Source organism: Chrysemys picta, chromosome 2 (assembly GCF_011386835.1).
Source record: "Chrysemys picta bellii isolate R12L10 chromosome 2, ASM1138683v2, whole genome shotgun sequence".
Classification (NCBI taxonomy): Eukaryota; Metazoa; Chordata; order Testudines; family Emydidae; genus Chrysemys; species Chrysemys picta.
Genome location: NC_088792.1, coordinates 276,961,249 through 276,976,630, shown reverse-complemented (window position 1 = coordinate 276,976,630; position 15,382 = coordinate 276,961,249). Strand labels below are relative to the sequence as shown.

Genomic DNA, 15,382 nt, shown 5'->3' with positions numbered 1-15,382 from the left:
AGCAGTAAATAAAGGGTAAAACATTACAGGGATGTTGTAATTATCTCAAAAAGAAACATTAGCAATTCAAAGTCAGGTGTAAAATGCACAGTTAAGAAACACCAACCTTTACTTCTATCTGCACTAACGCCAAGAGGAAAAAAAAGTGACGCATCTTCAATTTAACCTAATATTGGACTACAAACACTAAAATGTACTAAACATAATTGCAACTATATTGCATGGTGTCACTACATGACAGAGTTAAGGCTGTTTGAGCACCTTAACTGTGCATTTCTATTCCTTAATATGTTTTCATTTCTTTTAAGTTTATCCTTAACGCTGAAGTTCCTGGGTTTGTAAATCATGGTTTTGGCATAACAGAACAGTTCTCAAATGTTTTTACCCTGGAGCTACAGATATGTAATCAACTGTAACTTCATCATATCACAGTTTATGTCTGGGAATATATTGTAATGTTAAAAATGAAACAGCGGGCTCTATTGTATAAAATATGGTTTTAAATGGTGTTTCCATTCTAGCTCAAACATTTTCTATTGTAAAACAAATGATATAGATTTGGAGAACATTTCATTTAAAAGTTACTTTGTGTCTTATTCATTTTCTTTGTTATTGTTTCCTAAGAATTCTCTTTTAAAAGTTAGGTGTACCTCAGTATACTGACAACCCTACCAATCATTACCATACTATATGCAGCTACAGATAAAGGCAATAGGTACATATTAATTAACAAACACCAATTTATTTTCTAACATATATTGCCAACAGCAATGAAGAGTATGCCTTTGGAATAGTTTGTGAGAACAGATTTAATGAGGAACATTTAAAAGACATTATAAGTTACTGAATACATTCATTGCTCTCTTTGACACAATCAATCTTCAGTTAGGTATTATCAGGTATGGCAACAGGACATACTTTGTTATATGGGCTAATTAACTATATTAATCTATTAAGAATCCTTTTTGTTGATCACTCAATTGATCCTAAACCAATGCCTACATTCAACTCTCTTTCTTTACACAGGCCTAAGAAAATTACAAGAAACTACAGGCACATATTTATGATTATGTGATATAAAGGAGGGTTTTTTGCGGGGGGTGGAGGAAAAGGGGGGCAAGGGTGATATAGACTGAAGATCTAATCCATCAGACATGCTGTGTCTAGCAAAGCAAGACCATATGAGACTCCCACTACAGGGAGGTCACTTGTGAGGTATAAAACACTCACATCCTCAGACCAGTCTGTAGACCTGAACTCAGATATCACCTAATATATCATCATCAGAGTGCCAAAGCTTTTCATAAACAAACAAATCCTTTGACCTATCTACCTGCAAATTTCTGTAATGTCTTTAATACTGAACCCATTTTTATTTCTACAGTTAATGGATTAATGAGCTATTTTTTTCAAACCATTAGCTTTGTGTATTAGTCAAAATTAAGTTTGTTCTTTAACAGTTTTTGCCATGCAACTGTTGAATACTACATTAAAAATAAACTAATTTAGAATATGCCTGAAATCAAACCTCTATCTTTTATTTAAAATGTTTAATGCCTATACTGTAAACAAATTAAAACATTATTTTCTCATGGAACATGTGAGACTTATAACTCAGCTTTCAAGAGCCAAAATTCTTTTAAATCTCATATAAGAATTTTATATTATATTTTCAACATATGGAAGTTTTTCAACTGCTTAAACATAACACAACGTGATTCCTATAAATAAGGAAAAAGACGTATATGGCTGACTGCATGGTTTTTAAACCACTTGCATTGGAACCTAAAATTTAACATTTTTCTTAAAGCTTATTAAGTAAAACTTCATTAATTCACACTTACAACTAGACAACTGACCCATTACATAGTTTTGAGTGTTATAGGTTAATAAAAACAAGAAAAAAGCGGGTAATTCATTAAAAGAATAATTTTATTCATTTGTCAACTGCAGGTTAGATTTATTTATATGTTAAGGTATGACAGCAAAATGTAATATACTAAAGATACTAAAATTTGTAAAGATACTAAAATTTAAGAATATGATATCCAGTACACTGTTAAATGTTTGTAAAAGTGCTGAGAGACCACCAAATCTGGTGCAGATTTCAGGCGTGGGGTTCAGTAAAGTGCAGATTAAAGACGTTTTACTGAATTCTAAAATGACACTCACAATCATCTGTTACTAGAATAATGAAGATTATGCTTGGTGGTACCAACAGGTAGGTGAAAGGTTTCACTTACATATTCTCCATATGTCTCCTGCGCTGGAGGTGGTGGCAGAGGCCGGTATCCTGCAGGTGGAGGTACTCCTCTTGCTCGGGGGGCTAGAAGTCCACGACCACGACTGACTGGACCTCTACTGGGAAGTACTCCCCTGGGAGCTGGTGCCCCTCTTGGTACACCTGCTGCTGGGGGTGGCACTCCTCCACGGCCCCTATGAACAAGAAGATAATTTTATTAAATACCATATTCTTACTCTTGGTCTTCCCTCTGCAAGGTTTTTCCCAGTAACTTGTCAATTTTGCTCCAATGATTACTTCTACAGCTCGCTAAGAAGAATGTTTAAAGGTTCTTTACAAAAGAGGTAATTTAGAGTTTGGCATTTGTATTTCACATTTTGATTCAGTTACGCTTAGTATGACAGTACTACCAAAGGCAAAAATTGCATGTAGGCGATTTTTTACTAATGTCTTGTGAAGGTTTCTGCTGATAGTGTACGTGGAAGCCTCCTAGTGAAATTATAGTAATCAGTCAATTGCACAACAAATTTAACTTGAGATGTGGAAATACCATCCCAAGAAATAAAGGATTATCTTGAAGTTATTATTGGTTACATCATATCCCTTAGATCCATGCACAGAGAGATCACACCCATCTCCCTTCAGAACCTGTAAAGACTTAGAATCATAGAATATTAGGGTTGGAAGAGACCTCAGGAGGTCATCTAGTCCAATCTCCTGCTCAAAGCAGGACCAACACCAACTAAATCATCCCAGCCAAGGCTTTGTCAAGACTGGCCTTAAAAACCTCTAAGGATGGACATTCCACCACCTCCCTAGGTAACCTATTCCAGTGCTTCACCACTCTCCTAGTGGAATAGTGTTTTCTAATATCCACTTCTCTGCATGGTTCATGGAACATGATGAAAGGAGAGACTAGGTGGGGACAGCAGTTGATTTTCTTCCCTTTCTGGCCCTATGGAAACTACATTAAAAGATATAGCCATAGCTGTACACTTGTACTGTGGTGAGAGCTATAGAAACACATTAAACTTGCAAAACACAGCCACCTACTTGATTATCAGTGCTTCAAGTGGGAAACATATAACATCCCTACTTCAAGAGTTTTATAAGATTGCTATATAAAATTCAGGTGGTATTCAAGGTGCTGGTTTTAACCTATAAAGCCTTTGGGGTATGAGGAGTGGTAACATTAGAGAATACACTTGCCCACATGTGTGGTTTATGGTAGTGGTAAGATGTTTGCTGATGTGTGGAGGAGTACAGATATGTATTGCTTGGTGGCTTACCTTTTCATTTCCTTGCTTTTGTGATTTAGTGTCTGGCATGTGTTTAATTGTTCAAGTGGAGTGAATGAGGGTGGGAGAAGTTACCCAGAGCTTTGTCACAGAAGTGTAGCTGCTGACACAGAAGCTGCACTTCTGTGGCAAATAAAACCTTCTCCATTGTAGGATTAGGGTGACCAGATGTCCCGATTTTATAGGGACAGTCCCGATTTTTGGGTCTTTTTCTTATATAGGTTTCTATTACCCCCCCACACACACACACCACCTGTCCCGATTTTTCACACTTGCTGTCTGGTCACCCTATGTAGGATAAAATCCAACAGAAAAACATAGTTGCTGAAGGTAAAGATGTTATGATTGTGCTGAATAAACAATCAATAGGTGTGAAATACAGATAGCAAGTCAATTCTTCAGAAGTACTTAATCTACACACAAAGCTTTAGTCAAACTCCTTTTCTTGTTCTATAGGCTTTATATTTGAGGATATGATGCAAGAGCAAAACAAATGAGGAAAAACCTATATAAAAATCTGTATGTCTCTTAAATGTAAAAAAAACCAAAAAAGATAGTGGTTAGCTTACAAACTATACCTTCTTTGCTTAGTTTGTGTTTTAAAATCGATGATGGATGACCTTTGAAATGCTAGCAGAAAGACCTAGACAAACAACTTATTTCTTCCACAGAAAGGATTTAAAATGTGCACTTGGTATTCTGATTCACTTATCTACTTGCCCACATCTTGTAATACATCTAAAGTAACATCAACAAAACATTCCATTCTCTACCAGAGAGATAAATATACTCTGTAATTCATCCAAAAGAAGTAGAGAAGCAAGAGTGACCCTTGCAATTACAACCAGGCTATTAGAGAGAATACATTCTAGACAAGTCTGACTTGGGCAGAAAGGTTTAGACTCATCTGATATGATATAAAATAAGGAGGGCCAGGCTTGTCTTGTGGATAACATATTGGTGATGGGATCTATACACACTTTCTGTGTAACCTTGATTAAACCACAGAACCACTCTGCACCTCCCTTTTCTTATCTGTACAATTGTTTTAATATTGCCTTACATCACTGCTGAATATATTAATGTATGAAAAATTGTGGCACTGGCTGAGAAACATAGAAGTGCAAAGTTTGATCATAACAGAGCAGATACATATGAAATTACTCATAATAATTCATCAAAATATCAAAGGGCAAAACATTTTGAACAAGAGGATGAACAGTATGATTAACTGCTAGCTGAAGCTCCTACTTTATAGCTGCTTTTACAGGGTTTGCAGTGATGTGTCTGACTACCTGCAGAAGTGGCATTAAAGGAGAAAAAGCAAACCTAGCACTTTCCACTAAGGGATGCAAAGAAAGGGAGAAGAGCTTGAGGTCACCAGCAGGGTCAGTGCCAGGAGATATCAGCAGATATAGACCAAGAGCCAGCTGCAGTGCCAGACCCAGAAGTTTCAGGAGAGAGAAGTACTCAGGGGTGCAAGAGACCAGGCAGATACATGCAGGGAAGTGGAGGTGGTGGATGGGGAGAGGAAAAAAAAAACCTACAGGATTCTTTGATGAGAAAGTTACCTATTTAAAAAGTTTATTAATTGACCAAATGTTACAGTTGTCACAAATGCCTCATACACCTTGCCTTCCTGTTCTGGTAGTCTAGAGTAGACCCCCCACCATGACATCACTCCTATTTTAACCCTTTTATCTTTACCCAGAGACTCTCAACTGGTCTGTCGCTCATCTCCTTGTGGACCTCATGAGAAGTGTATCTATTCTTTATGTATAATGCAACCAACTCCTCCCTTTTTCCCCTGCCTGTCCTTTCTGAACTAGCCATACCCCTCTATATCAATACTCCAGTCATGAGACTTATCTCGCCAAGTCTCTGTGATGACAATTAAATCATAATTTAGCTTATGTACTAATACATCAAGTTCTTCCTGTTTATTCCCCATACTCCTTGCATTTGTATATAGGCATCTAAAACATTAATCAGATTCTCCCACTCATTTCCTTCTTGTTCTCCCTTCAACTCTATTGTAATTTTCCATGTCCCCCCCCCGCCCCCCGCATCTAACCCTCCGTTAAGATCATTTTTTATACTTATCTGTGGGCTTTTGTCACCTACCCCCATTGAACCTAATTTAAAGCCATCCTCGTTATGTTGGCTAGCTGGTGCGCAAAAATGTTCTTCCTCTTCTTGGTGAAGGGGGCCCAATCTCTTCACAGCAGAACTTCTTCCCAGAATGGCATTCCATGGTCAAAGAAGCATGTCAGCATGCCCTTTGGAGGATTCTCTCCATCCTCCCTACCAATTTTCTATGGGGGTTCTACAGGTCTTTGTCTTTGGTCCCCTTCCTCCAACTCTCCCTCTACACCTTTTTCTTGGGTAATCTCATCCCAAACACAAATTCAACTACCATCGCTGTTGACTCATATCCAGTTTCTCGTCCACTGTAATCCCCTCCTTTTCTGCACAATTATCGCTTAGCAAGAAAAGGACCTGGGGATTACAGTGGATCAGAAGTTGGACATGAGTCAACAGTGTGCCCTTGTTGCCCTTGTTGCCGAGAAGGCTAACAGCATATCAGGCTGCATTAGTAGGAGCACTGCTAGCAGATCAAGGGAAGTGATTATTCCCCTGTATTCAGCACTGGTGAGGCCACACCTGGAGTATTGCGTCCAGTTTGGGGAAGGATGTGGATGTAAATAAGAAAGAATGTGGATGAACTGGAGAGAGTCCAGCAGAGGGCAACGAAAACGATTAGGGGGCTGGGGCACATGACTTACGAGGAGAGGCTGAGGGAACTGGGCTTATTTAGTCTGTAGAAGAGATGAGTGAGGGGAGATTTGATAGCAACCTTCAACTACCTGAAGGGAGGTTCCAAAAAGGATGGAGCTAGGTTGTTCTCAGTGGTGGCAGATGACAGAACAAGGAGCAGTGGTCTCAAGTTGCAGTTGGGGAGGTCTAGGTTGAATATTCGGAAAAACTATTTCACTAGGAGGGTGATGAAACACTGGAATGGGTTACCTAGAGAGGTGGTGGAAAAACCTCCTTAGAGGTTTTTAAGGCCCAGCTTGACAAAGCCCTTGCTGGAATGATTTAGTTGAGGTTGGTCCTGCTTTGAGCAGGGGGTTGGATTAGATGACCTCCTGAGGTCTCTTCCAACCCTAATATTCTATGATTCCATGAAAACTAAAATCTTGGCCTATCTCTCTGGTATCTTCTTGCAGAGGTCTAGCCATCAGTTCAAGTTCAACATGGCTAAAACAGAGCTCTTAATCTTTCCTCTCTTTTCCCCTCTATCTCCTTTCTTGATCACTGTTGAAATACCACCATCGTGCCTGTCAGTCAGGCCCATAATCTGAATATCATCTTTGACTCAGACCTCTCTCTAGGTCAGCCGACCTGTGGAACTCTTTTCCTGAGGATGTTGTGAAGGCCAAGACTATAACAGGGTTAAAAAAAGAACTAGATAAATTCATGGAGGATAGGCACATCAATGGCTGTTGGCCAGGATGGGCAGGGATGGTGTCCCTAGCCTCTACAATGAGGAGCCCTTGCGGCACCTTAAAGATTAACAAATGTATTTGGGCATAAGTTTTCATGGGCTAAAACCCACTTCGTCAGATGCATGAAGTGGAAAATATAGCAGGGATGTATAATTACACAGCATATGAAAAGATGGGAGTTGCCTTACCAAGTGGGGGATGGGGGGGCAGTGCTAACAAGCCAATTCAATTGAGGTGGAAGTGGGCTATTCTCAACAGTTGACAAGAAGGGATGGAAATCACGTTGGTAGTGCTAATGAGGCCAATGTAAACAAGGTGGACCATTTCAAACAGTTGACAAAGTGTGAGTATCAGCAGGGGAAAATTAGTTTTTGTAGTGACCCATCCACTCCCAGTCTTTATTCAGGCCTAACTTGATGGTGTCTAGTTTGCAAATTAATTACAGTTCTGCAGTTTCTCGCTGGAGTCTGTTTTTGAAGTTTTTGTTGTTGAAGAATTGCCACTTTTAAGTCTGTTATTGAGTGTCCAGGGAGATTGAAGTGTTCTCCAACTGGTTTTTGAATGTTATAATTCCTGATGTCAGATTTGTGTTCATTCATTCTTTTGCATAGAGACTGTCCAGTTTGGCCAATGTACATGGCATAGGAGCATTGGGAATGGGGGATGGATCACTCAATGATTACCTGTTCTGTTCATTCCCTCTGGGGCACCTGGCATTGGCCACTGTCAGAAGACAGGATACTGGGCTAGATGGACCTTTGGTTTGACCCAGTAAGACCGTTCTGATGTTCTTCACATCTAGACTATGTCTCAATCTTGCAGATGGCTTCTGCATAATATCTCTAAAATACGAATTTTCCTATCCACTCACACAGTTTAAATTCTTGTCCAGGCTCTCATCATCTCACATCTTGATTACTTTAACATCCTTTTCTCTGGCTGTGACAAATGTAATCTTGCTCCACTCAAATCAATTCAGAATCCTGCTGCAGAGATCATTCTCCTACCCATCTCTTTGAACATGGGCAAACCTCTCTTTGCATCCCTTCATCAGCTCCCTCTTCTTTCTCTCTTTAAACAAACTGCTTGTCTTCACTTTCAAGGCCCTTCACGGCCTAATCCAACCATATCTATCATGTCTCATTCGCTATCAAAACCTTGACTCTGACCTCTGATCAGCCTATGACATAGGTCTCCACTGCCCCCTTATTAAATTTTCAAAAAAGCTGTGTTGTGCTTTCTCTCATTCCACCCCACACCTTTGGGAAGAGCTCCTAGTCCAGTGACTCTCAACCTTTCCAGACTACTGTACCCTTTCAGCAGTCTGATTTGTCTTGGGTACCCCCAAATTTCACATCACTTAAAAAGGACTTGCTCACAAAATCAGACATAAAAATACAGAAAAGTGTCACAGAACACTATTACTGAAAAATTGCTTACTTTCTCATTTTTACCTTATAATTGTAAAATAAATCAATTGGAATATAAATATTTCACTTACATTTCAGTGTATAGTATATAGATCAGTACAAACAAGTCACTGTCTGTATGAAATTTTAGTTTGTATTGACTTCACTAGTGCTTTTTATGTAGCCTGTTGTAAAACTAGGCAAATATCTAGATGAGTTGATGTACTCCTTGGAAGACCACTGCGTACCCCCAGGGGTTCACATATCCCTGGTTGAGAATCACTGTCCTCGTAAACACCTGCAGAGATACCTCATTATCCTCCTTCAAATTCTCCTTTGCCATGAGGCCTACAAAAATATGTACAACTGTTAAACTGCTGCTATCACTGCTTATCACACTGACCAATACTGTCTCATTGTTCCCTTGTATCTATCTGTCTATATCCATCTGTTGTCTCTTGTCTTAGATTGTAAACTCTTTGGGGTAGGAACCATCATTTTTGTTCTGTGCTTGTACAGCACTTAGCACAATGGGGTCCTGGTCAATGACCCCCATTATTATTTGTCTAGTAATTCAAACAAATAATAATATTTGTATAATCCTCATCATTCTAGTACCTGAGCACTTCATAATCATTAATGGATTTCTATCTTCACAACATCCCGATGGAAGAAGAGAAGTCCTTTTCCCTAAGCGACTTGCCCAAAGTCACACAAAGCTTGCGTTGGGGGGGAGGGGGACCCAGACCTGAGTCCCAGCACAGCACCCTGTCAATTAAACCATCCTTCCTATTGAATGCAATTATAGAAGCTATCTTTAGGAAGGAATTGAAAAATGTACTCAATACATGGTAACTTGTAAGCTTGAGCTGCTTCCCCAGTCCACTCCAGACAATGCTTGCCCCTCCTGATTCTGGGGTCTGGTTCAATGACAACAAAACTACTGACTCCCTAAAAAGTAGCACTCATGGAATATCTGGTTTAAGCAAATCTAAAACAGAAAAAAATGCATACATTTACACAGGACAACCCTGATGTCCAAGCCTTCTCCTCAGGCATGGTTAACCATCGAGTTTCAGATTCTCCATAAGCACCTACAACAGCTCTGGCTCTTCTCCTTACTGGAAAGATCCACCAGCAACCCCTTTCATTCTCCACGTGTTCTCTGTAGAAAGACCCACAAGCAGCTACTATTCCCTTCATGCCAAAGCAAAGCTGTACCCTGACCCTCACTTAAAAGGGCCAGCAGGCCTTATGACATCTCTAAAATGAAGTACATCTGTTTCACCTCTTCCCTGGTACACCAAGTCTCTTGCAATTAAACAGAGAAACGGCTATGTACTTTTTAAAGTGAACTGTATTTTATTTGTATATTTTTGAAAATTTATCAAATAGCAGTTGATTGACAATGTAATTAATACTAGATCTGACTGAACAACAGAGATAAATATCTGGTAAATGTATTAAATGCATTTCAAAAGTTGTAGAACAACATAATTGCCAAGTAGTATCTAACTATGAATTAAAAACTCAGACATTATTCAACAAATACCAGAGAAAAAATCATTTACATTTTTGCTGAATATTATTTGACAAGCCCTATTACATTTCTTTTGATTTTGTTATACCTTCCCTTTCTTTTTAGCTTCATCTCCAGTCTGCATGTGCTCATAGCTATTCATGGGCCTACACACTGGGGCTGTAAATTTTACCAGATACTTAATAGCCAAGACCAATTCTAGGCATGGTCAAGCAAAGCAGTCACCCTGGGTGCCTTCTTCCAAGTGGCATTGTACTGCCCAGCTGTTTCTCTTGTTTTCTGGGGGTTGGCGCCACACTGATTAGCCAGCTTCCCCCCTCCCCTTGGCCATTCAATGGAGGGAACACAAGGTCCATGTGAAAACATCTTCTGTCCTGGCTTGCAAAATGGCTAGGGCCACTCCTTAGGAGAACTAAACCTAACAGTCACAGACTTATATGAATGATGAGAGAACCCTCACAGTACAGTGGCAATGCAATTGCTAGAACAGGGAGTGTGCTGTATTTGCTACGAGGATGCTGTCCCTGGACTGCTCATGAGCACATTCTTTTATACCAACCTCCAGGAATTTGATAAACTTGAAGAAGTCCACTAGAGTCTTCTGGCTAAGAAGCAGCATTCTGTCTTTTGCTCTTCTAGAACTTCCCAGCGGCAGCAAGGAAAGTTCTCCATTACTGGGATCTCCATTATTCTACTTCTTCCATTTTTGAGCAGTGAATCACCTCCTTTAGTATAGGTACACCCTGTCTCCTCAGTATGCCCAGCTAGTTCTGCAAGCTCCACTCCCTTTGTCATGCTCTACAACCCCTGGAAGCACCGCTGCTGCCTCTTGAATTCAAGGACTATGTGATTGTTGCCAAAAGTTTTCAATAAAAAGTTACATTTTAAAACTATAGTGTTGAATGTCCATTAAGAAGAATATTAGAAGCTAATAAACTGAATATTTGTCTGCTATTTTTTTAAATAAAAACAGAACAAATGTTATATTTGCAAATAGCCATAAAATAATGTCATGAAGGTAAATTAACCATGTTAGAATAAGGTACATTTTATTTGGAATTAGTATGCAAATACCACTAATGAGTCTCTAGAAATACATACTTAATTTCAACAACTGCAATTATCATCAATAACTATTTATTTGTTCTCTAACTGAAGCTGATAGCTGATTAACTCTCAAGTGTATGAATTACAGTAGAAAAAAACAAAATTAAAGAGAGTCTTTCCCACAAATAAAATTAGAACACTTTACCAGAAATACAAGACGTTTTCTACATATTTGTTATTTACTCTAATGCTGAGGATATTTGCCTGAATTTATTTAAATACATCTCCTATCAACTAAAGAGACAAGAAAAACCTAAAAAGTAGGGCTGTCGATTAACCGCAGTTAACTCACGCAATTAACTCAAAAAAAGTAATCGAGATTTAAAAAAAATAATCGCTATTAATAACAGTTTTAATCGCACTGTGCAATAGAATACCAATTGAAATTTATAAAATATTTTTGAATTTTTTTTTAAATGTTCAAATATATTGATTTCTATTACAACACAGAACACAAAGCGTATAGTGCTCACAATCATTTTTACAGTGTAAATATTTATAACAAAAAATATAAAAAATATTATTTTTCAATTCACCTCATACAAGTACCACAGTGCAATTTCTTTATCATGAAAGTGCAACTTACAAATGTATTTTTGTTACATAACTGCACTCAAAAACAAAACAATATAAAACTTTAGAGTCTACAGGTCCACTTAGTCCTGCTTCTTGTTCATCCAATCGCTAAGACAAACAAGTTTGTTTACATTTACAGGAGATAATGTTGCCCGCTTCTTATTTACAATGTCACCAGAAAGTGAGAAAAGGCGTTTGCATGGCACTTGTGTAGCTGGCGTTGCAAGGTATTTACGTGCCAGATATGCTAAATATTCGTATACCCCTTCATGCTTCGGCCACCATTTCAGAGGACATGCTTCCATGTTGACGATGCTCGTTAAAAAATTGTGTTAATTAAATTTTTGACTGTACTCCTTGGGGGAGAATGGTATGTCTCCTGCTCTGTTTTACTCACATTCTGCCATATATTTCGTGTTATAGCAGTCTCGAATGATGACCCAGCACATGTTGCTCGTTTTAAGAATACTTTCTCTGCAGATTTGACAAAACGCAAAGAAGGTACCAATGTAAGATTTCTAAAGCTAGCTACAGCACTCGACCCAAGGTTTAAGAATCTGAAGTGCCTTCCAAAATCTGAGAGGGATGAGGTGTGGAGCATGCTTTCAGAGTCTTAAAAGAGCAACGCTCTGATGTGGAAACTACAGAACCCGAACCACCAAAAAAGAAAATGAACCTTCTGCTGGTAGGCTCTAAAGTTTTACATTGTTTTATTTTTGAATGCAGTTATTTTTTGTACATAATTTTACATTTGTAAGTTCAACTTTCATGGTAAAGTGATTACATTACAGTACTTGTATGAGTTGAATTGAAAAATATTATTTTTTTGTTTTTTACAGTACAAATAATTGTAATAAAAATAAATATAAAGTGAGCACTGTACACTTTATATCCGGTGTTGTAATTGAAATCTATATATTTGAAAATGTAGAAAGCATCCAAAAATATTTAAACAATGGTATTCTATTATTGTTTAACAGCATGATTAATCACGATTAATTTATTTAATTGCTTGACAGTCCTACCAAAAAGGCATTTCAGATTTCAGCATAGTATATTTTTCACTGGATCAAAAATTACACAATATTAGTATTACATATCAGGATTACTCCTGAAAGCACTGTTAATGCTGAAATGTCATCCTTAGCTTTTGTACCCAGCTATTGCAGTACCTTACATCTGATCATATATGTTCTAAGAGTCCTGTAATTACTAGTCACAACATGAGTCCAATAGATTTACCTAATTTTCTTTAGTTCTGCAAATTCAACCAGACCTTCAACATTACTTTTAAAGATTTTTTCTTTACGTTTGTGGTAGTTTAACTATTAGGTTGACCCAGTGGTACAACTTTTGGAGGCCGACTAAAGAATGACTCCTCTTAAACTCATCTCGGGATGGATGTTGTATTGGTAAGGGGTTTTATTTCCGTGGGATATGTTTTTTAGTTACTGACTGAAGTTTAAAGGCAAGTTTTATTAAAGTTCACTGTCTTCTCTATTTAATTTGCACTCAGGAATGAGGAGGTTACTTACCTGTAACTAGAGGTTTTTTACAAAAAACAACAAGAAGTCTGGTGGCACCTTAAAGACTAACAGATTTATTTGGGCATAAGCTTTGGTGGGTAAAAACCTTTGGCTCACCTCAGGGTTTCGACCGAGGTGATAAAGGGCGGGGCTGACCAACAGTGTCTCAAGTTCCTTCGCCACTGCAAATCCAACAGACCTGCAGCAGAGGGGAAGGAGGGCAGGAAGTGGAATACAGATAGGGACCACATAGCTTGAAGAGCCTCCAATTACAGGTAAGTAACCTCCTCTTATTATTTGAGTGATGTATTCCACTGAAGATGATTAACAAGCAGTACCTCAGTAGGAAGAGGGTATGAGGATGAAGATGGAATGGTTGAGCAGAGGACAGTTGCGCTGAAGGAGGCACCCGCTACTGAGACATAATGCATAGCAAAGGTATGTACTGAACTCCATGTGGCCACTCTACATATGTCCCGGAGTGGCACATCATGGAGGAAGGCGATGGTCCAAGCCTAGGCTCTTGTAGAATGGGTCCACACCCAGAGGGTTAAGGCAATCCCAATAACTGATGGAGTGTAAAATTCACTTGGAGATTCTGTGTGTGGAGGTTGCCTAACCTATAACACTTTCAGCTACTATAACAAACAGTTGAGGACATTTCCTGATCAGTCTTGTCCTCTGCAGGTAGAAGGACAAGGCCCGATGGACATCGAGGGAGTGGAGTCGTCGTTCCTATTCCGAGGCATCCAGCTTTGGAAAGAAAGCAGGTAAGTGAATGGGCTGATTGGAGCGGCGAACAGCAGAAGCTAACAGAGGGAGTTTGCCTGGGATCTGTCCGAGAGGAGGTACGCTAAGTGCTGCATTAGGGGGGCTGTGTTAGTGAGTATCTGAGTGTCCGTTGCAGGGACAGTTTGTCAGTTTGACCGTGTGCTTGATTGTTTGTTTGAAAAGTGGGAATTGGGAGTGCTTTGTTCCAGGTGGGCCCTGAGTGGGCCTGACTGTTATAAAAAGGCAGTCAGCAGCGAACCAGCTGAGCGGTGAACAGCGGAGGCTAACAGAGGGAGTTCGCCTGGGGAGAGCCCACTGAGGCTTTCATCTTGTGGGCTTCTGTGAGTTGCTGCAGTAGCTGAGGAAGCTCTTAGAAGGAAGAAATTATGGAAGGTGAGCGTTCAGCTGTTGTAACCTGCACAGGTTGTGCCATGTTTGTCTTTCTTCCACAGGACAGAAGCGACTTTGTCTGTACCAAGAGCAAGCTGGTCTCCATATTGGAAGAGAAGGTTCGAGGTCTGGAGAAACAAGTATCGAGCCTGCGTTGCATAAGAGAAAATGAAGATTTCCTGGACAGACGTCAGGATATGCTTTTATGGGCACAACGTTCTGAAGAATCAGAGCAGGCTGCACAGAGGGGACAGAGGGACGCTGAAGAAATTTGGCAGCATGTGACCTCCAGAAGAAGAAAGAGGAGCGCCCATGTACCAGCAATGGAGATACAGGTGAGCAACCGTTTTCATGTTCTCTCCACAGGCACTAATGTCGAGAGTGGACTAGATGATACATCTGAGGGAAGGGAGCAGAAGGAGACTCCACCGATTGGAAGGCATGAGATGCACTGTCCTAGGGGGTTCCACGACCACCGCTCTCAAGAGAAGGAGGTGGGTGGTGGTGGTCGGGGACTCCCTCCTCAAGGGGACTGAGTCATCTATCTGCCGCTCTGACCGAGAAAACCGAGAGGTCTGCTGCTTGCCGGGAGCTAGGATTCACGATGTGATGGACAGACTGCCGAGACTCATCAAGCCCTCGGATCTCTACGCCTTCCTGCTTCTCCACGTGGGCATCAATGATACTGCCAAGAATGACCTTGAGCGGATCACCGCAGACTACGTGGCTCTGGGAAGAAGGATAAAGGAGTTTGAGGCACAAGTGGTGTTCTCGTCCATCCTCCCTGTGCAGGGAAAAGGCCTGGGTAGAGATCGTTGAATTGTGGAAGTCAACGAATGGCTACACAGCTGGTGTCGGAGAGAAGGCTTTGGATTCTTCGACCATGGGATGGTGTTCCAAGAAGGAGGAATGCTAGGCAGAGACGGGCTCCACCTAACAAAGAGAGGGAAGAGCATCTTCGCAAGCAGGCTGGCTAACCTAGTGAGGAGGGCTTTAAACTAGGTTCACTGGGGG

General features: G+C 40.0%; 1 protein-coding gene across 5 annotated transcripts in view; it reads right to left on the bottom strand.

Moving 5' to 3' along the window:
• The window catches only part of KHDRBS3 (KH RNA binding domain containing, signal transduction associated 3), a 216,552-nt gene that overhangs the window by 60,532 nt on the left and 140,638 nt on the right, over positions 1–15,382 (bottom strand). For all 5 annotated transcript variants that reach the window (XR_002888342.3, XR_010599026.1, XM_024102715.3 and 2 more), the window contains one exon: positions 2,244–2,436. Coding sequence is in view for 3 of the 5 variants with exons in the window: in XM_024102715.3 (XP_023958483.1) it covers positions 2,244–2,436 (193 nt within the window). In the remaining 2 variants the exon portion in view is untranslated. The remainder of the gene's footprint in view (positions 1–2,243; positions 2,437–15,382) is intronic.